The 27,821-nt window shown below is 41.7% G+C and overlaps 1 protein-coding gene across 1 annotated transcript; it reads right to left on the bottom strand.

Moving 5' to 3' along the window:
* Positions 1-12: 12 nt before the first annotated feature.
* On the bottom strand, positions 13-27,821 carry lrmp (lymphoid-restricted membrane protein). Its single transcript, XM_072672877.1, has 37 exons — positions 27,197-27,821; positions 26,614-26,724; positions 25,795-25,975; positions 24,968-25,026; positions 24,789-24,864; positions 24,502-24,660; positions 24,171-24,288; positions 22,787-22,837; positions 22,116-22,193; positions 21,961-22,017; positions 21,170-21,229; positions 21,019-21,083; positions 20,806-20,902; positions 19,408-19,545; positions 18,877-18,978; positions 16,585-16,736; positions 15,760-15,871; positions 14,391-14,715; positions 13,405-13,457; positions 12,780-12,891; positions 11,572-11,749; positions 11,031-11,109; positions 9,118-9,164; positions 8,798-8,883; positions 8,458-8,660; positions 8,186-8,267; positions 7,972-8,026; positions 7,837-7,864; positions 7,577-7,717; positions 6,248-6,382; positions 5,714-5,861; positions 5,460-5,503; positions 4,365-4,427; positions 4,220-4,272; positions 3,465-3,560; positions 2,268-2,393; positions 13-1,085 (listed from the first exon to the last, which is right to left on the bottom strand). The coding sequence occupies exons 1-37, from the start codon at positions 27,819-27,821 to the stop codon at positions 830-832; spliced, it is 4,551 nt and encodes a 1,516-aa protein (XP_072528978.1). The 3' UTR covers positions 13-829.

The raw sequence follows: 27,821 nt of genomic DNA, 5'->3' as shown, positions 1-27,821 counted from the left end.
TTCTGCAGCAAGTTGTGATTGCAACTGCATCAGTTACTTTATTGTGCCATTTTTTTTCCTCCCATCTTTGGAACATACAAAAGTGTTTGATTTCATAACAGTGCACATCAAAGCGAGAACATTCTGGAAAGAAGAAAAAAAGAAAAAAGTGCAAAACCAAAAGATTAATAAAAGCAAAAACCGCTAGTAGATATTCACAGGCTAAAGCAATAAAACTGTAAAATAATAAGTTATGGTCTACTTCCAAACAGAACGTTTTAAAACGGCAGTTCAGGACTCCTTCAACTGTCAGTAAAAGCATTGTTGTGCCCTCCTGAATGTAAAAAAAAAAAAAACAAAGTAAAAAGGCAGCCTCTCCTGGCAAATCTCAAATGCCATTCTGTGTCCATAAACCTTCAAAGGGCAAGGGTTCAAGTGCAGAGAGCCAAATGCAAATCTCCTTTTCCTGATTGATTAGAAAAATGCCCCGCCCCAAAACATGACTGGCTGATACAACAGTGAAGTCAGTGACATGACTGGAAAGCATGTGCAAAATGTCTAATAAATATTTGCAGTTGCATGTGACAATGACAATTGACAAGCAGGCCGTCAGCAGCTTCTTTACAAACCCATCGGCCATACCCTCCCCCCATTAAGCAAGAGCTCACGCAGAGTTTAATAGTTCTGTAGAGTACTTCGGCCACATCCACCACAGACGTCCATGTAGTCGATTCCATTTCAAAGTGTTCGATCCTAATGCACGCAAATCCACAGCATACCGATACAGGTCTCTCAGCCTTCGGTTTGGTAGAGGGAGCTGATGGTTCAGAGCCACTGGCTGATCCAGCTTTCACACAGGGGGCTGCCCGTTGTGCCGGAGCCCTGTATAGGGCCACAGAAGCTGCTGGATGGTCATCCAGGAGTCCCCGGTGCCCACAGGGGCTGCGTCCACAGCTGGCTGTATCACCAGGCTAGCCAACAGGGCCAGGAGAGCAGCCAGAACCACCAACATGGCCACCCACACCCAGGGGCTTCTGGTCGCCATGGCAGGCCGCGTCTCAACCAGGCAGGGTGCTGTCTGTTCTGTTGGACTCGGACTGTTTGAACTGAGGGGTGAAAGAGGAAAAGATAAATAGTGAGTGCTGTGAAAAATGAACAGCAGCAGCAGGACCATGAGACACTTAACACAGCCCTTTGAGGAGGAGAAAAGAAGAGGCAGTAGGTTTTAGTGGCTATGCGGTTAGGCTGAGAGCAGGACACAGCAGTTTTGTCTGCAACAGAAAGCAAGGCATGTCCTCCGCTCTCCAGCAGCACTGTGGGCAGAATTCCAACTTACACTGATCGGCAATTCCCATGAATATTTCTGATTTTCTTTGAGAAACTTCAGTAGGGTATGAGTATACAGTATGAGGAACAGACCAATAGAAATGCTTCAAAATGACTTGGAATAAAATCTTTTAAAATTACTATTCAAGTCACAACTATTTTGTCAGCTTAAAAATAGCAATAAATAAAACGGAGATAGGGTTTTTGCTAAGCTAGGGTGATTATATAGGTTGGGAGCATCTCTACCAGCTGCTGTGGCACACTCAGCAAAGAGAATGTATTAATGCAGGCAATGCTCAACAAATTCAGCATGGAGAAAGACCTGAAAGTAGAAAATAGAAAGTGTCATATTCCTGAGAAATTAAGAGGAAAAAAAGGCCAACATTCAAATTTGAAGATTATGTGAAAGCTGTAAATGTAAAGCAAGATTTAAATCAAGTACACAAGCGAATACTTAAAGCACTGTGGGTATTTCTTAAATTACTGACTGAATTGCAAAACAAGCCTTAACAATACTACTCAAAATGCATCAACATGTAGCATATACATCATGCCAAAGAAATACCCAACAGCAGTGCATTGTACTACTGTGGAACTCAAGTGCATTTACATGTGAAGTCCTGCAGGGACTGCTAAATGTATTAGTATCACAACAAAGGGCCAAATGACTACTTCTAATGTCCTCTACACTTGAAGACCACAGTGGTGCAGTATTCCCACAATTTACCCCCATTATTAAGCTCTACAGACAGACCATGCAAATCTTTAGGTGATTCACTTTTGAGGACAATTTGTCTTACCCCCCCCCCAATCAGAATTTAAAAAAAAAAAAAAAAAAAAGGTTAGTTTTCTCCTCAGTGAGCAGCTCCTTGAGCCAAAAGCAAGAGTGTTACTTGGCGAAAATCCGTGCTCAAAGCTTCAGTGGAAACAGCAAAGCGTGCGACTCGGAAAAACACACTAACGTCTTGGATGGCATTATCAGGGAGGTGATTTTGATGCCCAGCTCAGTTAGGCTGGACTTCCTCTTAAGCTGGACTTCCTCCTCCTTTTGCTCCTCTTCAGAGTGTGAATCTGTGTCATAGCCGTACCTGCATACAGTTCACAAAGCTGAATCGCCCGGTGCTGACCTGGTGAGACTCTGTTGAGGTTCTGACGAAAGAACTTGTGGCACACACTAAGGAATACTTCATTTGAAAATGCCAACACTGTTGATGGTAGCCCAGATAAAACCAGTTGATACAATTTTACATGGTTAAAACTTAAAAAAATTATTTGCCTTAATAAAGCCCTAAATCACATTGGTTCATTGTTGAATTATATATTCTATACATTTCAAAGTCTTAAAGTGACCGTTGCTGATTTATGTAAACACTTAGGGTTTCTGAATGTACAATTCACCCCTCTGTCCAAGCAGTCCATTTACAAAAGCTTAGATGAAAGGTCACAGAAACCAGCATTTACATATATCCAGTTTACAGCAGTTTAGTCCTTTTCTTTTTTTTTTTATAAATTTATCCAACTTTTCCTGCCCAATTTAGACACTTGCAATGCTCACCAAAGGGTGCTTCCCTCAATACATGAGCATGTGTTTTCAAACTGCCGCCGATACATATGGGAGTAAGAGCCACCTTCCCGCCCAGAGAGAGAATGGTCAATTGTGCTCTCAGGTTCCGGCTGCCGATGACTAGCAGCATGACCCGGGATTTCTAAGGAATTTTAAGTCCGGATCGCTTTTTGAAAAGACAAAGAAAACAGGGCAGCCAATTGGAACAAATTTCATTAACATACAGGCTATCAGGCTTAAAGGCACAGGGACAAAACCCACTTGTAGGGACAAAGAGAGGCTCTTTAAAATAAGTCATAGCTGTTTTAGTATATGGACCATAATTTAGCAGTTCAGCTCAACAGTCCTCAACACTGACCTTTCTCCTCCTTGCACAGACCTCTAGTCATAGGACCTCATTAGCTTACCAATGTCAGTTGTGTCAAAGTCCACTTGATATCATGATGCAAATAAGATGAAATTTAACGCTAGCTTAGTTTCTTGTCAGCTACATTAGCATTTTGGATGAAGTATTCCTGTAATGACTTTTGGCAGATGCCATAGCAAAACATGAGTAGCAGGCGGCGGCGGTCACGGTCAGAGCGGAGGTTCTTACCTATTAATAAGAGCAGGCCCATCTGTCTCAGCCAAACCTCCAGTGCTAATGAAACGTTTTAGTGGTGGCCGATGAGAATTCTTCCCCACCACGTTCCTGTGAAGCGTCACACACACACCCTTGTCTCAAAGTGCTGAGATATGAGGTACATGGTGCGAGAGCACGGCCGACATGCCTCAAAACACTCTTAGGGTCAGGTCTGGAATCAGCGTTCCCTCATTTCCAGAATACTAGACTTAAAAGGCATTTGTGTGAAAATCACACAATTTTCATTGGGGACATTGGTCCCCAGTCCTGTGTTGCCAGATGTTCAAGTGTCCTCCAGAGTGGTAAAGTGTTTGAGATTGTGTGCCAATGATCAGTCTAAAAAACCACACACACACACACACACACACACACACACACACACACACACACACACACACACACACACACACACACACACACACACACAAATATCCCACCATTATCACTAGGCCACTGTTATTCTCAAAATCCCAATCCTCATTCCAAAGATTTTACCAAAGTCCCATCAAGTGATTCATGAGTTCAATGATCAGTGAAAAGGGTCAAACTGTTCAGTTTTTCCCTAAAAAAAAAAAAAACTACAATCTCGGGGAGCAAAGTTATTCCAGAGTTTGTTTGAGACTCATGTCTTGAACAGGACCTCTGTGGACTCAAGAAAAGTTGCAGGGCAATGCTGACTGCATACTGATATGGTAGAAGGCCTTTTTTTATTATATACACACACTCACCAAGGTGATCTACGGGACAGCCTCTCTGCCTCAGTCTCCGTGCAATCTTTAGTCTGCGGATTCAAAATGGACAAAGTCACTTGCTTGCTCTCCAGTGCACATCTAGTCTGGAACTGCTTTAGGGTAGCCAACTAGCTTTGCTTACCATGTCAAAGTGCATTGGTCCTCCACGTGGGATGGCAGCTATGCTGACCCGGCGAGGAGCCGGCTACAGAAAACAAAGACAAGGAATAGAGCTCATGACATTAAAGGCTCTGATGGTCGTTGCTGAGAGCGCTTGGGCATCTAATTTGCAATCATTAGTGGTGGTGACTTGTTCTAGTGAGAATACACTGATCAGCCAGAAAATTAAAACCAATTACAAACCAGTAACACAAATAACACTGATTCTCTCATATGTCTAGGGGTGGATATATTAGGCTATACATGTTAAAGGAAAAATAAGACATAAGGATCTGAGCCACTTTGACAAAAGCCAAATTGTGATGGCTAGACGACCACGTTCCAGTTATGGAGTGGTTAATGCCTACCAAATGTGCGCATCTCACAACTTGCATGACTTCAAGGATCCATTTCCAACATCTGGGTACTAGATACCACAAGACGCCTTCAGAGGTCTTGGAGTCCTTGACCACACAACATTAGCCAGATGGTTTTAAATGTTATGGCTAATCAGTCAATATAAATTAATGAATTAAATTTTCTAAATACACCATGGGTACTAAATAAACAAGCATACTAGGAGTTCAATGTTATTTATTTTGTCATAGCTTTTCTTTTATGATCCTTGTTGACCTGCTTGTTCAGTTTCTGAATATTACTGCAGGCCTTTACACACCACATGGTTAATTTCTTGCCCTCTGAAATAAATTGGAACATGTGTTTAACTTTTTGGGTATGAAAATAGGACGTTTCTGTACCCTTTTGCTCTGAACTTTCACAAGTGCCATTCACCATGTTTGACATTTGATATTTGGGTCATTTTCATGCACTGTTCATCATCTCTATAACTTATCTTGTGTTTGCCATATCATTCAACACATCGCTCAACCATCAGAATGTTACTTATTTGATCTGAAAGTCCCCTGCAAAGGATTCCCTCCATAACATGACACCACCAGCACAATAAGGGAGAAGGCTAGCAAACAATTCAAACAATTTGGTTGCATGGGCTAACATTCGTTAAGTAATTGGGGAAAGGAATCCACACAGAAAGAGAGACGGGTTAAGTTCCACTCACCTTGTAGTACTGAGAGATTGGCTGCTTTTTGTTCCTGAAATCATCTGCAGACAAAGCAAATCAAGACGAATTTACTCAAAAGGAAGCATACATATACATATATATATATATATATATATATATATATATATATATATATATACACACACACACACACACACACACACACACACACATACATACATAAAATGCTGTGAGAATGGAGGGGTTTATGAAAAGCTGAGCTCTTCTGTAATCGCAGGAATGTGTTTTACCCCTGTCTGTGTGGGAGCCAAAGGACCTCTCATTCTGCATGAGGGTCTCTCGGAGCTCCATCAGTTCGGCGTGCTCTTTAGTGTACGTCCTCCTCAAGTTCTCCACATGCTGAATCATCACCTCCACCGCTTTCCCCATGCGACTCTCCTACACAGTGCCCAGCATGAGTAAATCACATGCACGAATCATGAGTAATGTGGAACACTGCTGAACTGTTCCATACAAATAGCGCAGTTCTGACATTAGCAGAGAATAATAATCAGGACTTGCAGGCTTCTGTGGAACAATACAAATGTTTTTCTGTATTTTAAATAGCTATAGATGCACAAATATGCTATGATAACAGCAATAATCAGTTTTGACATTTTCACACCACACACAAGACTTGTTTTGGTTTGTTGGGGTTTTATTTTTTGTATTTAGAAATAGTAAACTCCAAAATGGACTCCTATTTACATTGTAGGAAAATACTGGGCATTTCAGCCATTTTTCATTTGTAATTATCAAATGCAAGACCAGCAAGACATACAGACCTGGTGAATGGCTCCCAGCATCTCAGAGCGGCTGGACACTCTGGTCATAGACTGGATGAGGATGTCCAGGTTCTTCTGCAGACGTTGGATAATCTCCATAGACTGGTTATCGTCCTCACACAGGGGGATCAGGGCCTGAGTGCACAAAAACAAAACTATTCTGTATTTTAATGGCTGTGGCATGTGTTCAGCACCCACAACTACAGCTTTTTAAATCCAGCACTGGAGTAGGTGCCTAAAATAAGTTACCCATTAACTGCTGTAGAACATTTGAGGAAGTAGTCTCACAAAAGCTTGAAGGGATTTTTCATCATGAGATCAGGTGATGAAGAAAACACTGATGTGCAAGTGTAGTGGGGAAACCAAGAGTGTTTGCATATATAAAGCTAATAAATGACCAAGTTGCTCCTAACATGATGAAAGCCTACTTGTGTAACCACAAGGTAGATCACAATCTGTAGATATAGTTGCAATGAAGTGTATGGCATATTTTATATTAAGCTAGTCAATACATTGCGATTGTTAATTAAAAAGATGCATAAAAGTGATTAGATTTCACGCATTTTATTGTATTTTCCAAAACTTAGGAACACAATAAAAGCTCAGGTAATCAAGTTTTGATCATAGAACAGATTCCAGGCAAAAACAATTCATTTACACCACACTCAAGCCAGTTATGACAATTGTATCCTGGGCCAATTAGAGCTGTGTTCTAGCACCCACATTTGGATAGTCATCAACAGCAGTATGTGGTCAAGAACTGGGCAATGACTCATTTGCTGACTTGTTTTACAGAATTGAGAGGAAGACATTTAGAAGTACCATCAGCTTCTCTCTACAGTAACCATTCAATTCAAACTTCTAGAATTCCTTCATATTAATAAATACACACAAATTTATGGTTGGTGTGGCGTAACACTACTACTGGCCAGTGAGCTACCACACAATGTGTAGGTAACTATGCTGCGCTACATCAATAAGAGTCCTTGGGCAAGACTCCTAACGTTATGTTGGCCCACCTCTGTAATACGAGTAACCTTAAGTCGCTCTGGATAAGAGTGTCAGCTAATAGCCATAAATGTTAAAGTAATTTAATTAGATAATTTCTAGTTATATATAGCCATTTTTTACTTCAAATATATACATAAACGGAAAGAATACATCAGCAATCAGCAAATAATTCTGCATTTTATTCAATACAAATTCCTAATTGTGTTCTTTAGTATTGAGCATTGTGATACACAAGGTAAACAAAATCTGGCTTTAACATTACCCTAATCTGCATTAGGTTATTTAAAGTCTGAACACTACGGAACCTGAAGCACCCACCTGAAGCAGGCCCTGGCAGCTAGACACCTCCCTGCGGACATTCTCCTCAGCCAAGTCTCGTGAGCGCTCCTCCAGGCGAAGCCTCTTCTCCAGCGTGAACATGTCACACTTGTAGCCCAATGAGAGGCGGTGGAACTCCGCCTGGTACAACAGCCCAGACAAGAAGTTTAATACCACTGAATAGGCCAATTGACTTACACACCCATACCATATGTATGTTTGTGAATTAAGAATTGCGGTCTCAATAAACACACACATACCTCGATCTCTTTGTCAGTTGGAGATAAGCTGCATATAGAAGATAGAAGATAATTATACAGACACATGAGAACATTACAGACAGTGCGGTTAAACAGATAAAACTCTAACATGATCAATATTTGAATAAACAACACCTGTTGCGGTCATCCTTGGTTGAATCGCTGGCATCTTCAGAAACAGACACATCACCTATAAAAAGGTAAAAGTAGACCAGAAAAAGATTATGACCAGGAACACCAACAAGGGGAACACCACATTAGCCTGATCTTATTGGCAAAACATTGAGATCCCATAGTAGATTTACTTTAAAATCAGCAACCAGTGAAGTCTAGTTAAGGTTCCATTTACCTTCCTTTTCGGTGATCACTGAAGCTTCACTGTCTTCTTGGGTTTTCTGCTCTTCTATGGCCTCCATGCTGCGGGACATTTCCTAAGAGAAAACACGGGATACCATGTGTTGTTGCACTGGTGCCAAATCATTCAACCTCATGGGAGTTAAGCATGCTTTAATAAACATTATGAGCGAAACTAAACAGAAGTAATCCAAGCAGGTGGACAGGATAGACCAGATTTTTGCTGCAATTCCAAATGATCATGGCTGCGAAATGCTATGTACTCACCAAGTCTCTCTTGAACCTGCTTCGGAGAGCCAGAGTCTCCTTTTTGGAGCCTAATGTAGGTGGACTTCCCCTTGAGGAATCCGGAGGTGGGTGGTCCTTCGCTTGGCTGGGCTCACTGTGGGCTTCGCTGGGTTCAGCTGCTGTAGCCGTGGAGTCTGAGCTTGGCGCAGTAACTGCCTCTTCACTGCTCGTCTTGGTCATACCTAATGGTGGAGGGGGTGGAGAACAGAGTAGGGAGACAAGAGAACCAAAATAAAGACAGCGCAAGAAGAAAAGGTCAGAGGTTGGTTCCTATGCCACAGAGCTGGCACAGTGCTAGGTGTGCATCATATCCTCTCACTTGCTGTGTCCTCCTCTGCCGAGGCCACCGGCTGACCTGCCTCTGGCATTGCTTCCTCTTCCTCTGCTACGGGCAACAGACAGCTCCTGAGTGTGCATATGAACACACAGAGGAAGAAAAAAGCGAGAGCATGAGGCACACATTATCGGATCAGGGAATCATACATAAAATTGCCTGGAATGCAAACTTCCAGTCACTACACGTTGAACGTCACAGACCATAAATCCAGCATGGTTTTCCGCTTTTGGAGAAGTAGAGATTATGCCCACTGTCCAGGTACATAATATTCAAATTGGAGTAACAGGAGAAGAGCGTCTTACCTGTCCAATACAGTCGGCACATCAGAAAGCTGCTCGTGTGTCAGTTTCTACAAGAAGGAAGTAAAGCAGCATAAGTGACCTGGTGACATGGTTAGTGCCGCCACACACACACACACACACACCTCTTCATACCTGTCCCATGGCATGAGAGCTGAAATGCGATAGCTATGCTCTGCTGCACACAGAGTGAGAAGGCTCCAAGCGCTCATTTCTTACATAATGTGTATGAGAGCCCTGCAGCTGGTTAAGAGTGAGAGAGAGAGAGAACGAGCAAAAGAAAGTAGGAGAAGAGGAAGGAAGGAGGCAAGCTGAGTGGGTGAGTGAGAATGAAAGCTAGAGATAGACAGACTGATAGATAGAGATAAATAGCACAACAGATAGAGTGATGGGTGTACAGAGGAGCGAACAGATAGATGTAAATGGGGAGAGTGGAGCTTGCACTGGATGGTTCATTTGCGGGGGTGGAATACACTACACAAACTACAGCTACAAACACACTGGTGGATGTGTGCTCTTCCAAGGATTTTGATAAACACACACACACACACACACACACACACACACACACACACACACACACACACACACACACTTTGAAGCCCCAACCAAGATAAATCAGGATCAAACTCTGCAGTTGTTTTGGTGGTGTAATACCAATATGCACTGTACATTCTGCTTTTAATGGAGGTCATTTCAGGTTAGACAAGAAAAAGGATATTGTGCAATTGAGAGAAGGGAAGCCAACAGGACTGAAGTAGAGATGCCACTTTTGTAAGCTGCTCTGGATAATATAATCTCAGATATATAGTAAGCAAATGCTGGGTCAGGGAAATGACCCGAACGTATTTGGCTTAGATTTTTTGTTTTGATTGTTTGTTTTTAATAAAACCAGCATGCTGGAGCTAAACCACTCAAGCAACCCAGAATGACTCAGCAGTTTTTCTTCATAAGACTAGTGTATTTATTAGTTGAATATGGAGTGGTTACAAACATAGCTACGCAGAATGGAAAAAGGAGGCTGTAAAACCTGCTTAATTCTCAACTCAAACGGCCAATTCCTTAAACACTCTCTGCTTCAGGCTGTATGTCTGTACTGATGCATGGTTTAAAATAAATAAAAAAATAAATAAAGAAGCGTGTGGGTGTTGACAGACAAGTTCATTCTTTTCAGCGAAAGAGCATCCCATGGAAACAAAGCATAAAATAAGCTTAATGCCCCTCAATTCTTTAATATAATTTTTTATATTTTTACATACATACATACATACATACACACACACACACACACACACACACACACACACACACATTTACAAACTTGCCTTTCTACAAGCATGTAAAAAAGAACACCTGTCAAGATATCTATAGTGTCCCAATAACATCGGCTGTTGTCTCCTCCCCAACATCACAGTCCAAACCTAATCTAAGCAGTCAACAGGCATGGGCTGACCATTAGCCAAGTGGGTGGAGGGGGGACTAATGCAAATACATTCAAAAAGCGAAACTTAAATGGTCAAACTTAAACTTAACTTAAAACTTAAGCAGAAAAACATGGTCAGTGACATCCAACAGTGCATGCCCTCAGTTTGATTGTCTAAAACAGTAGTTCCAGCCACACTGTATACAAAGCCATTAAAGGACGCTTACCTATAAACAAAAGCCTTCTGGGGTTGAAAGCTGTGGACGCCCGCTACCACTAGTTATTAGACATTGCCTTACTCTAAGAATTGACGTACAGCTTGGTAGCAGGAAGTTTTAGGCAGATTTAGAAGCAGAGAGAGCGAGAAAATGAAAAGAGGGAAGAATAAGATATGGGGAAGTAAAGCAAGCGATTCAAAGAGCGAGAAAGAGAAGCAAGTGTCAATGAAAACAAAAAGCTTCCTCTTCACTTCACACCAATACCACCAACTGACCTGCAAGTTGCTCATGCTGGCCGTGGCGTCCTGTTCTCCCTCTGGTCTGCTCTCTGCAACAGCAGTTTGCTGGGGGGACCTAACAGAGGACAAGATAAATAAGTCTACACAACAATAAAAGGAGGAGGAGGAGAAGGCCACTTTTCACACTCCCTCTACCAGCCAGGATGCAGCTGGGCTCACACACACTGTGGCGAGTCAGTAAGGCAGTGCGCTCCAACCGCCTCAGCAGCCTCGGCACACAGGTGCATGGCGGCCATGCAAAACGAGGTTTCAGCCACTAGCGATAACCCACTTAATAAGCCCTAGCAAGGACAGCAAACACAGGCAGGAAGGGGTGAAAAAAAAAATACTACTTTGACTAGCAAATGAGAGGCTCAGAGTGTGACAGACACTTCAAATTCAACTAGACCAAACACTGATACAGGCATTATCCAGCATTTTATTGCTCTAAGGCATCAGGTCATAAACTGTTGGCTAAAAAGAAAACAAAACATCATGCACTGTCAAAATACAGAACAAAAAACGGTGCAGTGCTGACCTCTCAAGAAGAGAAAGGAGTTTATCTGGTCCAGGCTGGTCAGTTGGTGGAGGTCCCATCTCAGAGGCCTTCGAGGAAGTGAGATCAGCAGGTAGGCAGGTCGGGTCTTGGGCCGAGGGTTCCTGGTCATGGGGTACAGGATCGGGAACAGCTTCCACAGGGTCCAGGTTTGGCTTATCTGCAGGGTGAGCATTTAATGTAAAGACAGCAAAACTGGCATGGTTTTTAACATGGAGTAGCTGCAAATTCAGCAGCTCCAAAAGATAAAATGTTTACTTATGACAAAATGTTTACTTATGATTAGGCACATGTTATTGTAATTATTTTTATATATATTATAATAATTATGCACCTCATTGCCCAAATGTGAGCGTCAGTCTGGTCATGTAAGTATTACAGTGGTCAACTAAGATGAAGTGGGTTTAACTTCTTAAAACCTGTACATTTTAGTCCCAACTTCCACAAAATGTGTGCTTCATGTCCAAGCAGACTGCAACATTTGCATCCCAACATTCCTGGAACACTGTAGGATGCATAGGTCCAACTTTGTGTTTAATAGGTTCGACAGACAAGAGAACAGTGGGGCAACTTTCACCAGCAAAAGAACCAAACCTCCAACTCTGTTCTCAATTACAACAGCGGGTGGAAGTCTAGTAAAATGTGTGGGCAGTTCATTAAAGAATGGGCAGGAATACAATCAAAAGACTGGTGTGATCTTTACCGGACAAGGTCAATGATGGTATTAGGACAAGGGTTGCGTATTTATTAAGTATACATAAAAAAAATAAATAATAAATTAACAAAAAGTATGTATGTGCCTAAATGCATGGTAGGGTGGACTTAAAACATTCATCTGAAGCCTCAAACAAATACTAGCTGTGTCCTCGGACTTGATGCAGATAGCCTTTCAATGAGTGCCAGACATGAAATATGAAAATCAGCGGTCGCCTAGGCAATGATGCATGGATCACCTGGGTTTCTATTTAGATAGAATTTCGAAATGCAGGTTATTAACAGGTCATGCATGATGGAAATACATCCAGATATCTAAAATGATAAGAACTGGCAAATACAATATACATGATCATGCAAGCAGTTCATTTCTTTTCAAATCACTTTGCAAAAAGGGTGCGTGTGTGCTGCTTCTTCTACATGGCAAAGCAATGGGTAACTAAAATAAATGAATGCATCAGAGAGAGAGATCTTACCAGCACATTGAGTGTGGGAGTGAGAAAGAGAAGCGGACTCGCTCGCATCGCAACAGACAGCCTGCCCGTGGGTGTCCTCAGGCCTGGTGCATTCTGGGAGTCTGGCTTCTTCCTGAAGGGGCCAGAGAAAGAATCAACAGAATGAACTTTCATGTTGATGAGCTGGGCCACGCTTCGCACCACAGATGACCCATTCTGCTTTTACTAGTTTTGAATATTGACAGACTGAATATGCACATAAAGAATTTGCCAGGCAAATCACTGTTAAATGACATGCATGTGACTACATGGCTCTGTGTGTGTGGTTTCTGGGATGTTTGCACTAGTGGTTCTTAGAAGAGTTCTATATCCTGCCTGCCACTGTTCAGGAAGGAACATCCTCTCTTAAACCTGTCACCACTGTAGCAGTTGGCAGTCACATGGACTGAATAAGCAATTACAACAGGCGCACACAGAACATGGCCGGAATTAGGTAGGAACAGATACAAAATTCCAAGAGGGACAACTGGAAAATAGTCCAAGAATTTGTCCCACAATGACATTTTCCCTATTAAGACAGCATTACACATTGTTAGAGCTGGAAAGGGGTGTGATTTATTATGAACACGGTAGAGAAGATACATACTTGTCGAGGTTCACCATCTTTCTGGAGTTCCGAGTGACCACTGAGCAGAGTTTCTGAATAATTAAAAATAAATAAATGAAAGAATAAGATGAAGAAAATATAACCTTTGCACATACCCTCACAGTGACCTTATAACTCCTATTATGACCGCAGAATCCCACTAATCATGTGCAGAGCCTCTGAGGGCTGCGCTGCAGTCATGCAGTGAGAAGACCAGTGGATTAGTGCTTGAGCCCTTCTCTTAGAGCCCAAGTCTCTTTGAGTGTAGCCAAAGAAGGCAGGGTGTCTGAAGCAGAACAACCATAGAAGGATGGGGTCTGGAGCCAGGGGTCCCAGAGCATCAAGGCCTTAGGGTTAAGCTTTAGGGATGGCTGCCTGCCCTGTGGCTCTGGGGATTAAAAGGATTATATTCTCTAAGAGGTTTGGATACTGACGCCGAACAAGTGTCCTCTAGAGCGTCAGCATTAGCGGATCAAGACCAATGTCAACATCAACATCATTGGAGTTAGGATGAGATGAGAATTTGGCACCCTTATGAAGTCAGATAGCTTCAATGCCAATGGTCTTATGGTTGAACAGTTTGATCTTCATCCTTTATAAGTTAGTAAACTTGTAAATAACAGCAGCTTGAGACGATCAACAGGATCCAGCTAGCAATTTGGCCAACGTTTGTGCATGCAGTCTAAAAAGTCATGTTTATTCACTGAGAAACATACATGCTATACACACCTGAAAGAGGAAAGGGCCGACAAGTAACAAATGCACACAAGCAGAGCATGCAAGCAATCACATGGTGTCTGTTGTGATTACGAAACGCAGTACAATGCAAGTTGACTACAGATCAAGAACTTCTCAGAGTGTCTCCAATAGTGTGCCATGTTTTAATCTGTATTAATATCTGTACAAAGAACTGCTCATTCTCATTTTTCACATTAAGTTACAACTTTAGCTACTACCCGTCAATAGGCCTGTAATGTCATTCTTACCACATGATTCCCCGTTTGCGATTGAGTCCATTTGATCTTTCTGCAACTGCGTGGAGCCCCCAAACTCATCAGTCTCAACTCCAGAATCGTGTGTCGCCTCTCTCTCCCTGTTCGATCCCGGTTTCTCAACTTCCCCGCAAAATCCTTCTTCTATCTTTTCTGTCTCACTAAAGCCTTGTAACTGCTCTTTCTCAGGGTCATGCGCTCCCGGACCCTTTTGCTCTTCTTTTGACCCAAGCATGTCTGGCTCTTCTCCAACCAGAGATGGGGGCAGCGCACGGTCCTCTACCCACTCCAGCGACGAGCCATCTAGGTCCCCCACAACCTGCGCATAGATTATTGTATTTAGAAAAGGTTTATTTACTAGGAGCAAGTACGCAAGTACAAACAATTTACAATGATTTGTCTAATGCCAGTTATGTTAGAAATGGACTCTTGCAATGCTTGTCACACTCTTTAGTTAAACACAATACAGAAAAACAATGGGTAGGGGAAAACGTTTAAAAGGAACTGTGCCCATAGTTACAAAATGTTTTTGCAATTTAGGTACTTCTTGCTTTTAAATGAGCCTATATGCACTAAAAGGAACTGCAGTGTGTGTCTTACCAATGCTAAAGACAGATTTTTACAAATGTGTTTCATTTATCATTTAAAATGCAAAAATTGTGACTCCATCCACCTAGATTGACATACCGAAAGATTAAATCATTATTTTTACTGGTTAAAAAAAAGATATATGATGCAGACATTTCAGTGCAGTAGTCTAGTGTCCCCTAAACATTCTACAATAAATGTCTCTAGGATCAGTTTGAGGTATTGGTCAAATCTAAAACTGCCCAACACAGATTTCTTGAAAAAACTGTTGGATTATACATATTGTACAGATGTACAAGGTGCCCAATTTATTTGGTTAAATAATGTACTCAAGCCACTTGAATCATAGGTCTCCTCGATGCACTGAAGTCACAAAACTTAACAGACGGATACAAGCAAACAAAGGTGAATCTCACTGGGGTACCAAAAAAAAGAACAGATATTAAGCACAAGAGCCTCTTTCCACGCTGGGCTAATATTCAGTATCACAGTATCACTCAGAATCTCTCGAGTAGGAGAGTACTCTATGCTGCATTGAATTTGCAGTACCCACTCATGCACCCACACATATTGCTCCCAATAGTCTCTGCTGACTTGCCTGTACATGCTGCACTTCAAAGATTTCTGAGCTTGATTCTGTAACTCTAGATCTGTGAGCAGAAGCTTTCAAACTACAGAACTGTCATTTTTAACACCATTGGTGTAGTTTTAAGACCAAAAGGTGACAGATAGCCTGAGTGTCCACAGCATGAGGGGACAGTCCTGAGTCGGGTACCTGTTGCACATTGTCTGGTGTCTGACTGCTGGCCTCTCTGCTGTCCTGCGGAGTCTTCAGTTGATCCAGCTCCTCACGCAACTGCTGTTTCTGATTTTCCTGCTCCTGCACCCTAAACACACAAACATACATAGTTGTGGACTAAAACTACCTCCAGTACTGAATTTTTACTCCAATCACCATCTAGGATGCTTGATAAACCATTGTTGCTGTACAGGTCATCAGCTTCATGATTCCTTGTCCATTACTGTTAGCAAGAAGGGCAGGACATACTGTACCCAATCCGTAGGCCCATACAATGTCCCATTCTTCCTAAGTCCAGTTGCAGTGCTTGGGCCCTAAACAGCTGCTGCTGTCCCCGAAACCACACACTCAAAGTCCTCACACCCAGCCCGATAACAGTATCCCACTGCCTTTTATCTTACACCCCCCCCCCTTTCAACTGTAACCGTGGAAACCTGCCATGTGTCAGATTAGAGATGGCTCTCTAAAGCTACACCAAAAATGGCTGGAAGAATGTCTCCCAGAACACCCCCCTTTCTCTGAACTGAGCTGGTGTAGATGTTGCTCAAGCAAGCAAAAAGAATGGTTAACATTGCAGCATTCCTTTGCTTGTGCATTTAGCTAAATTAAATCTGTACTAGCCCCACTGGTCACTTTTCAATGTATACATCTATACTACTGAAGCGCAAAAGCAGCCACTTAGCATCGTTACATTCCTATTTTGTTCCCCAGACTTTCATAATATGCAAGGCTAGCTTTTTTGGTTTGTGTCTAAGTGTAGCATGCATTACTTGTATCTGCTTCTAGGTTGTGCACACTCACCGAACAGACAAGTGCAGTATCTCAGTGCGGGAACGGCGCATGTTGCTAGCCATCTTCAGCAGCTCCTTCTCCAGAGAGTCTGTGTATTGCTTTAGTTGCTCTAGGCTGTGAGCCCACTCGCCCCGCTGCTGTTCCAGTTGCACCTGCAGGCCCTGTGGAGCAAGCCCAACGTGAAGCAAAGCAAAAGCGTGCAATATTTAACTGGGTATTCAAGACGAGTTTAGCAGCGTCGGCTGGCCTTGACTTGAAGCCTGAACCCAAACCACTCCGTGCTGGTAGTTATCATTATGTCAAGGTCATAGGGTCATACAGCAAGAAAGTACATGTTCAACCAAAAGTATCCCTGTATATGCAGTGTTATACATGGTGAGCAGCTGTACTGTTTAATAGGTTTGGAATTGCAAACCTTGCGGATCATGTTTACCAAAAAAAAATAAATAAAAAAATAAATAAATAAAAATAATATATATATATATACACATACTTGGTTGGAGAAACGTTTATACATTGATAACATGTTGGTCCTGGTAACTTTACAGGATCTATATTAATAAACATACCTATATTGATAAACACACCTGGGAAGCAAGGGTTATCCAAATACATATACATATCCAAATACATATAGTATTTGGATGTACAGATCATACAATTATACCCAGAAGACCTTAGTATAAAGTGCTTCATACTATAAAAGAGAAAAGTGTCAAAAAATATTTTTAAAAAAATGGTAATGTGGCAAGTGATTCCAATTTTTTTTAATAATCTTATAGAACGCATAGTCTCATGTTTCTTTTCTGGAATCCTAAGATTGCACAACCTTACCTAATTATCAGCACAGTACCGGTCTTTGCCAATAGTAATACGATAGTAGGCGGCCAAAATGCTAACTCAACCCTGTAAATCTAACACTCTAAAAAGTCTCTTTCCATACATACATTTTGTGCAGGGAGCACTCTAAACAAGATTTGATCATAATGAATCATGATTCAAAGATGTTTTTGATGAATCAAGAGGACCCAGAATGAAGGTTTTGATCAAAATAATGCAGGCCTGTCTTTAGGACAAGGACACATTCACCCTTTGTGTGGGAGACAGGTGGAATTTGGTCTTCGCCTTTAATCCAGCCGTGCAGTGAACACAAACACTGGTGAGCGAACACACATTGTGACAAACACACATTAGTGGGGCAGTGGTGGCTCAGCGGTTAGAGCGCCGGGCTATCGATAACAGGGTTGTGGGTTCGATACCCGGGCTTGGCAAGCTGCCACTGTTGGGCCCTTGAGCAAGGCCCTTTACCCTCTCTGCTCCCCGGGTGCTGGAGTTGGCTGCCCACCGCTCCGGGTGTGTGTACTCACTGCCCCTAGTTCACTAGGGTGTGTGTGTGTGTGTGTGTGTGTGTGTGTGTGTGTGTGTGTTCACTACCACAGATGGGTTAAATGCAGAGGACACATTTTGCTGTGCACTGTACAGTGACAAATACGTGCCCCTTTACCTTTACATGCCACTCAGTCATCAATACATTGTGCTCTAACCACAGAGCCACCACTGCAACTACTGTTTAATTATAGAAAACCAATGTTTCACCAATGTGTTTCAAACAGTATGCAAGGTATTCTGCAATTTACTTATGTAATAAAGTATTTTGTCCATACTATGCAAAAAATATCACCTAATGCCAAGATGCTTCTGCTTCTAAAATCTCCACCACTCCAGTATATTAACTGCACAAAGCACACTGACCATTTGAAAATAGAGAAATGGTGTAATGCCAGCACCTATTCCAATCCAGAAGTAATGAAGATAAACTCACATAGCCTAAACTGTACATGACCTGGCAAGCTGCCTCTGTGTTGTGGGAGTCTAACTGGTGTGTATGAGTTGAGCTGGAGGGCTCAGCCTTTTCAGTTAACTAGTAGGGAAAACGAGAATGTGTATGCGGTTTTCCACCACAAATAAGTACACACAGACACTATGTGGTCAGGCAAAGTTATATAACGCAGTCTGTAGTGCTCCTCAGAGACAAAAATGGACAATGGTCTTCTTATGTAATCCAAACACAGCATGTCTACAGAACCCTCCATCCCTCTTTTCTACATCCGGCAGTGTAATGTATGGTATTATTCACTATTCAGGTCATACATGTCCACCAAACATTAAAATCACTCACACAAATTTTATTTAAATGGTCCTTCTCCATTACAGAAAACATTGTATTTAAGAACCACTTAACAAAATGTTCCAAGCCAACTAAAGTTTCACTTAGTGCCGTTATCTTGGGTGTCTTTTTACCTGGACCTTGAGATCACTGCTGTTGTCCTGAGTTTCCTGGCATTTTATAAGGCCTCGAAGTGATGCGACAACTGAAAGAGTGTCCTCTTCAAACTCCCGTCTCTGAAGCGCATGACAAAGAGCACAGACAATGTGAATGCATTACACATACCCACATCTTCAGGCAAGAAGATTAAGATCAACTCACGACAACAATAATCACCAACAATAATTCTGAACAGGTTACTTGATGTATTTGATTGTAAAAGGTGTGATACTAGCAAATAAAATGTGTAAAATAAGTTCCGAATATAGAGGCCGACAAACCCTCTGGAACCAAGCTTTTCTTTAGAACTCTGCACAAACACTGAGCTCATACCACCCATTCAGAAAACGTAGGTCTTCTAGAGAAACTGGTTGGACCAGGTATAAAGTAAAAGATTTTAGATTTGAACAAAAGGTAGTTCTCCAGGAGGAGGGTTGAGACCACTGGTTTAGTTAAGTTTAGTTTCAAGCAGGAATGATGTGCAAAAGCTGATTCACTGTGGTTACCAGTCTATTAATCAAAGTTTTGAACTCCAGAGACATCTGTTCAGGTGTTGGTCCTTGTAGGAGGAGAAGGACCTCGCGATCCAGAGTCTCATCCAACGGTGAGGCCAAACAGATGGAAGAAGAAAAGTGATCTGCACCCTACACATACAAATACACCTTAACGTCAGCAAGTACTTCCTTACTTTTTCCTAATTTTATTTTTATATATATGTACACACACACGATAAAGTATGGTGGGATGAAAGTGAAAGTGAACAGTGGTCAAGTGCTTGTGAGAGTTGAGTGCGTAATCCACTTATAATTATAGGCAGGTAACAATCCATTTAAACAACCCCAAAAAACACCACACAAATAAATAAATAAATAATCCACCACACAAAAAAAAGGTGCCATTAAAGTTTGCATATTTTGCACCAAATGGTTTCAGATCCTCATACAAAAGTAATAAAGCTACAAGAATAAGGAAGCATTTTTTTTTTAAATGATCACTTCATTTATTCAGAAAAAAAAAAGGAAAAGAGAAAATCGCCCATGTAAAAACTTAACTGCTTCCCTAAAATTAACCGAGCATGCCACCTTTAGCAACAATTGCAACCAAATGCTTTCCAACACTAGAGATTAGTCTTTTGCACATTGCTCTGGCGGAGTTTTGACCCATTCTGGCATTTAGAAAGCTCGAGTTTAAGACTAGGCCTCTCAAAAACCTTAATTTTGCATGTTTTGAACCATTCATATGTGGACTTGCTCTTGTGCTTTGAATCATTGTATTGGTACCAAACCAATGGCGCTTCAGCTTCAGACTGATGACCAGACATTTTCTGGTAGAAAGCAGAAGTCATGGTTCTGTCATTTTCCCAGGTCCTGAAGCAGCCAAGCTTTCTCACACCATTATACTCTCATCACCATGTTTAACTGCTGAATACGGTGTTATCGTTATGGCAGATGCAACAGGCCCCATGTCTTCCAGAAAGTTCCACATTCAACTCAGTGTACAGAACATTATTCCAGAAATGGCTCAGGAGTCATTCTGGTGCATTTTGTCAAAGTTGAGTTTCCTTTAGGACCCTATTGGTCAGCAGTCGTTTTTGCCTTGCAACTCTATGAATTGTTGCCCAGAATCTTTCTAATGGTGGAATCTAATCTCAAAGGTAAGCAAAGGCCAATAGCTCATTCAGTCTGGGTTCTTTTATAACAAACATTCTATCACTGTGGATTGCCAGTGAGTCCCAGGGCTTTAGAAAGACTCTGGTCAATGTATTTATTTATTTATTTGCAAAAGTAATTTGCCTAAGCTGAACTTGAACTAATGCACACCAATTTTGTACCAAATATTTAACCCATGTCATAGCCCATATACACATCCATGCATATATGCATGCATACATACATACTACAAACCTCAAGGGGATTGTGCTGCGCCAGGGCCAACTCGGTCTCCAGAGAACCTGAACTTGTCTGATTCAGTCTGTATGCCACAGAGAGGGAGAGACCAGGACTGCAGGCCAGCACACATACAAACACAGACATGCAAAGGGACTGTTGACTCCCGTACAACAGAAAGTGAGACATTAAAAGTAACTCATGAAGTGAAAAACAAAATGTAACACTTACATGCTCATGTCAGGCTGTATCAGTTGCATTTGGCTCTCCAACTTGCTTTTTTCAGCCCTCATCAACTGTTTAAATCAACCAAAAAGTTAGATCCTCACATGAGAATAAGCAATGAAGAAATAGAGGAGGAATTAATAGCAAGGGGTTTTACTTCGATCACTGAGGAGTACTCCAGTACAGCAGCCTTCAGTTCCTCTGTCTGTCTGGTTTTCTGTAAGTGTTAAAGAAAAGGCAAGACATCAAAAACAATGTCCAAAACTCAAGCACTGATGTGCAACTGATCTAGAACACTTCAGTATTTCTTCTGCAAACCAGTAATTTACAAACCCACTGATGGGTCCCCCAAGCACTGCTCTTTGTGTTTTCATATTAAGCTTAAGGTCTTGCTAATGAGCTCAACTAAATTAAGCAAATTAGACCATAGAAAATGATGTGCATTGCACACAGTCCATGAAACTGTGTTTAAGAAGTGAGCCACTACATTAACCTTTTCACAGTAGCCAGCAAACAATTTTCTTGGCCGATTTTGAAGGCCTCTCGGCCTCTTGGACTATGAAGTTACACAATTTTTATTGAATACAATACATATTGAAAATAAATGGAGTAAGAAAGACAAGATTACAAGATTAAACCCTTTTACTCGTGTGCAAGTACTATTTACTATTGTGGCATGCATATATGTATAACAGTTGTGCTATCCATTTATTTTTGTACCGCCATCTTAATTAGGAGGTGTGAACACTTCACAGCATGAGGTTTCACCCCTCCCCTCCTTGGTAAGCAGCTCGAAAGAGTGACAAAATTTCACACAAAGAGCAGTCAGTTTTTGCAGCTCATCTGAGTTATGAGAAAATGCAGTCTGGGTTGGGTATATTTACTCCCCCAATCCACCAGTAAAGGCTTTTCTTCAACAGGACTTGTGCTGAAGCATGGTAGACTGACCTCCTGTATTACAGTGTCCTTCTCACCCATGACCGCATCAAATGAATGGATCTGAACCTGGTGGTAAACACACGCATGAGAGCAAGCAGTAGATTTCAAGCTTCTTCTAATCGGCTTTTCACATAAAACAAATTAAAACCTGAACAAGGCCCAACCTGGAGGTCAGTGTTGAGATCATATAGTTTCTTCATCTTCTTCTGAAGTTCATCAGCCTCCAGAGAAACTTTTGTGTTCTTGACAGTGCACAGTTAATAATATAGATAGAGGTAGAGGAGTCATGAAAATAAAGATGAGGAAAAAATTAATGACAGAAGCAAGAGCTATCTACAAATAACATTGATGGACCACTACATAGGGGTGGGCAATGACATTTTATTGATTCGTAATACATTTTCTACTCCAAGGGATGAAACACTACTGACTAACGGCACGTTTCATTACAAATAGTGTAATTAGTGTTAAAGTGGAGAAGGTGCAGAAGATTTTTTAATATAAATAGCTGTACCAAGTATGATACAGTATTTAAACAGCAGTTTTGAAGAACCGGCAGTTACTGATTCATTGCATGTCTGCATGTCAAAATAGTGATAATATTGTGCAGCCTCAAAGACAAATCACAATATAATATTTTAGCAACATTGCCCACTCCTATTATATAGTTTTACTTTAAACTATTAGTGTAAAAGACATGCTCAACCCCACAATATAATACTTGGAGACAGTTTAAGACAGGCAATTTGGGCTACTGCAGAAGCACCACAGAACGGTTAATTGTTAAATTAATCTTCTGTGAGTGATTATATGGATAGAATAATAGAGGCTGTACCTCTTCCTGCAGAGATGCAATCTTTGTAATGAGATTTTGGTTCTCTCGTTCCTGTGGGTAAAATAGAGAAGAAAATGTTCCTACTTTCCAAACCAAGTACATTCACTTTTATTAAACAAAAGGTCAATATATTAAGTAATTTATCAGGACATTTAGAGACTTAAGTCTTATTAGGCCCTCCTACCTTGCAACTACACATTTGCTGGCTAAGCTTAGCAATTATAGCAACCACACAGGCTGAATACCTGACATGCACACCACATACACTTTGCAGATACTGACTGTAGCCCATTAATCCATCCATCAATGAAAAGGTTCTCCCATAAGAAGGTCCTCTGCTTTTAATATTTTAGTGATGGTCCAAACACAGCACAGCAGCTTTTATATTATGGTCACTGCAGGGTTGAGAACAGTCAAATAGTAATAGCTGGAAGTTTTTCTCTTAACAGTGGACTTGGTGGTCAGAAACTCACTATTGATTAACGAGGATGACTAGTTCAACTCCATCACTAGTTCAAGTCCATTCAAGACAGTTCTAGAACACAGTCTGGCGATTTCCCTACTCAAACACACTTGATTTAACTCATCAGTTTATTGCCAGGTTAATTAGGTGTGTTTCAACAAATCCTGCACACCAAGTGAACATCCAGAGCCAGAACTGAAGGCCCCTCATCTACATGGTGGATGCTTCAAATAAAGGGACAAGCCTAATTACCTAGGCACCCCCCACACACACACTACAATTTCATGGCTGTGCTGAGAACAGTCAATTACCCAAAGTCACAGGGTGGTCCCTTTCTTTCACTTCATAGGATTAGAGGTGGCTGATATATTCAGCAGCAACAAATGGGCTACAGCCAATAACTGTAAACCCACAAAGTGCACCTATATTGCAGGTGTGTCCAATGTATGTAGCTATGATCACTAATGATGCTAATGACCACTGGTCAGACTGATTGTATAGGTGCTGGTCATAAAATTAGAATACCATGAAAAAGTTGATTTATTTCAGTAATTCCATTCAAAAAGTGAAACGTGCATCTTATATTCATTCATTACACACAGACTGATATATATCAAGTGTTTATTTCTTTTAATTTTGACGGTTATAACTGACAACTAACGAAACTCCAAATTCAGTATCTAAGAAAATTAGAATATTACTTAAGACCAATACAAAAAGGATTTTTAGAAATGTTGGCCAAATGAAAAGTATGAACATGAAAAGTATGAGCATGTACAGCACTCAATACTTAGTTGGGGCTCCTTTAGACTGGATTACTGCAGCAATTTTGCACTTTTTTAATGGAATTACTGAAATAAATCAACTTTCATGATATTCTAAATATGACCAGCACCTGTATTTGAGTGCTTGGTGGCTCACCATCTGTTTGCTCTGAGCTGAAGCCCTGGCTCGGTTCTCCTCCGAAGAGCTTAAAGATAACTTCATCTCCTCCACTTCCTCTTTCAGCATTCGCTCCTTTTGTAGCAGCTGCTGGCCCCTGCAGGAGAGCAAGGGAAAAGAACCAGTGAGATAAAAAGGAGTGTAGAAACTTCGGCAAGTAGGCAAAAAGGGATGATAACCACATCAGGCTTGGAAAGAAATTGGGGAAGAAAAACCAAAAGTATTGAATTAGAGACACAACAAAAATAATTAAATAAATAAATAAATAAATAAATAAATAAAGTTAACATAGCAAGAAAAGATTGAGTACACTTTGGCCTGAGTCTTAAGCTCCTCGTTTTCCTCAATAAGCTTTTGATTAGTGTCCTCCATTGCCTCCACAGTCTGCTTCAGCTTCCGAACCTCTTCCTGCAGTTTCTGGTTATTAAACTGCAAGTCAGCCACACAGAATACCAGATCGGACGTCTCTCTGCATGGCAAGGTACACAAACATCCTTGTGTCAGAAACTGCATGTATATACATAACACATGAAGGAGAAATACATTCACTTGCATGCCTGCTGACAAGAGTAAGCACACAAACACAGTCATACTTACAAGTCAGCTCTGGATGCCTCCCCTCCAAATGCCTCCAGGCTGCCTGAGGTCATGTTTAACAGAATTGATCTCTTTGCTACAGAGAGAAAAGGAAAAAGAGTCAAGTCACACCAAAGACAGGACATGAAGAAAAATCTGGTTCAAAAGTTTAATTTAAAACATGTATTGAGGAGGGTCACCTGATAGATTATCCAGTAGTTTGACAGATTCCTGAGTCAAGTCCTCTTTACTGTCCTTCCTGAGACAAACAAATGCAAATGTCTAGAGGGCTCTGGCATAAAGACATGACTATACACAGATTTCTCTGGTGGTAGAATGCTAAAAATCTATAATTTAGCTTGACTGGTTGCCAGAAATTTTAGATACATACAATTGTACAATATCTTCACCTTTTATGGGCCAACATTTCACTGGTAATAAGGATGCACAATGAAATAGTAATACCAGCAGCTATACATAACTGCCTTTTACTGCATTACGTAAAGCTTCAGAAATAGATTATGCTAATGAGAATGCTCATTCATATAGATGCATCTACAATTTCTCTTTCTTTTAAATGTTTACATATTAGCATCAGCAGAAAAATACATGGCATCGCCTATCTGCATGGACCAGATTCCCATATCAGTGTGTTCCTAACTGGCAACATGCAACAATCACAGTAGATGGAATGCTAGCGCAATATATCCATCCATTCTCAAACCCATATGAGCCTCAGGCAGGAAATCCAGCTAAATCCAGTTAAAGCTGTTTCAAAAATTCTTTGAATAAAGAAATTGGCTTAACTGGCATGAAACCAGCTTTTTTCCCCCTCCCAGACATTCTGTTGATCACCCCAGAATACAAACAGTAGGCCATAGGACCCCATTCTCAAATCAGCAGACCATTTGCCAACAGCAGGAAAATAAGTTACACTAGTTACACAAAGAAAAGCTATTCTGATCTCCATCACCCTGGTGAAACTACAGAGCAATGCACTGGCATAAGCTTCTTTGAGACTGGATACCCCTGATTGCGACAGTCTTCAATCCACTCCTTCATAATGGCATGATAAGTGTCGAGATCAATGGAAATGTCCTTGTGTTCAGGATCCAGCATGTTGCAGAGCTCCTCCAGGCCGCTGTCCTCTGAGCTGCGGCTGGTTGTGTGCCTTAGGTAGTCCACGATGTGCGATACATAGACTTTACCTGCAGAAAACAAGTCCAGGTTACTATGGTTACTGCCATCACAGAACACCACCCGGTGGCCTCAAAGGTCAAAGCAACAAACTCCACAAAGAGCATCATCCTATTTCTGATTTCCACAAATGGCTCCCTCTCTGCTGCATACAGCATGTCCCCACAGTATTAGAGGAATGTTTGATTTTATTCATGCCCACATGGCTATAAACCAGTACAAGTGGCTGATGATAAAAATAGACCATCACTAGCTTCTATTCAATAGTGTTCAATCTGAAAATAATGCATTTCTTTAAGAAAATTCCCCTGTAGGCAATGCTGTGCCCATCATGTGGTGGTTCAAGTTCACCTTACTGTCTTCATAGCCAAATATAGATCACAAGTTGTAACATTTCAATCCTGATGCCAAGTAAGATCTTTGTTTTCAGTCATCTATGGGTTGGAGGCTTGAGACTACATTCAGAAACACAGTCATCATGACAGAGAATCAGACGAGAGCTCTGAATGGAGCCGGTTATGAAGGATGGCTTCAAAAAGGACAAAAGACTTGTGCTTCCATATTGAGAGCTTCTTGCCATTAATGAGTCACAGATGTGTGATTGGCTGCAATGCTTTTGTACGGCCCATAAAATGTATGGAGTGTGTACCTCTGCACTGGGTGTCACAAGCCTGGAAAATTGTGTCCAGGAGGTCCTCTTCACAGATCAGGCTAACCTCAGCCATACTCTCTTTCTTGGATTCTGATGTGAATAAAGCACCTAAAACAGACCAAAGCACAATCAGTTTACTAAGTTAATCAGTCAGGCTTTGATATGCCCCCTACTCAGAAAGTCAGGGGTCACCGAAAAATCCACTACTAAATATACTGGTGATATTCATGCTCACTTTGTAAATACCATGTTCTCAAGACAATGTTTTCTGAAAAGCATTGTCTACAGAATGAGATGCTCTGGAGCAGTAGCACATGAGCCCAATACCACCATGCCTAATATATGACTAGACATACTCAGCAATAGGGTATGGAGCAGCGGAACTGCATTCTCTTGAGTGATGGAGCGCCATTCAATACCTCCAAAGTGAGTTTGAGTGGCTTTCATAATACTGAACTACATCCAAACCTGACCTCATGAACTCGCCCATCTCTCAAAATTACTCTGACCTGCATGTATGTACTCCAAAAACATCTCAGCACTGCTAAAACATACGGTTTCTGCATGCACTGGCATTTACCGTCCCCCAACGAGAGTCTCTTGACCACCAGGGCTGGATAGGCCAGCTCGCTGTCTGCAATGTTGGAGGTGTCTGAGGAACAAAAATTCAGGTTGTAGGTAAGCAGTCCATGTAGTGGGGCATTGCCCTTCTCCCTCTCGCCCTGTGGATGCATGGGCAGGGGGCAGCGTGGCGTGAAGTTTAAGTACCCATCCCCGCTCTTCTGTACAGCAGGTGTGGAGCAGCTTCGTTGCCAGGGACGACTGTAACCAGGTGCCATACTGCCCCTCTCCCCCAGCGTCCCCAGAGTGCTGGTAATGGAATACGTGGCGTTCATAGGTGTGATCGGCACGCTTGGTGTGGGGGTGGGACGAGAAGCAAGCCGGGTTGTGGGGGTGCCAGTTGGGGTCAGCATGACTGAAGATGTCTCGTGATCAGAGTCACCATCGGGCCGAACACCACGCTTCTTCAGGATGGCCTCCAGGTTGCGCCGCAGGCCCGTGTGAGGGCTGTCGTAGCTGCTGGACTGGAGCTTTGGGATCTGGAAAGGGGAGTTAACCTCTTGGTCGCGCCGCTGGATGGTCTGCAACTTGCGGCAGATGCTGTCCACTGGGTTGTGCCGCCTTGGGGTCACACCAATGTCCAT

This window comes from Salminus brasiliensis, chromosome 2 (genome assembly GCF_030463535.1).
Source record: "Salminus brasiliensis chromosome 2, fSalBra1.hap2, whole genome shotgun sequence".
NCBI lineage: Eukaryota > Metazoa > Chordata > Actinopteri > Characiformes > Bryconidae > Salminus > Salminus brasiliensis.
This window is presented reverse-complemented; position numbering and strand designations above follow the sequence as displayed.

What these genes read in the sequence shown, in the direction of transcription:
- lrmp (XM_072672877.1), bottom strand. Translation starts at nt 27,821, where the DNA reads ATGGACATTGGTGTGACCCCAAGGCGGCACAACCCAGTGGACAGCATC. An exon ending in CAATCTCTCAGTACTACAAG is followed by an intron (nt 4,428 to 5,459) that starts GTGAGTGGAACT and finishes TGTTTTCTGTAG; the next exon opens with CCGGCTCCTCGCCGGGTCAG. An exon ending in GACCAATGCACTTTGACATG is followed by an intron (nt 4,273 to 4,364) that starts GTAAGCAAAGCT and finishes TTGAATCCGCAG; the next exon opens with ACTAAAGATTGCACGGAGAC.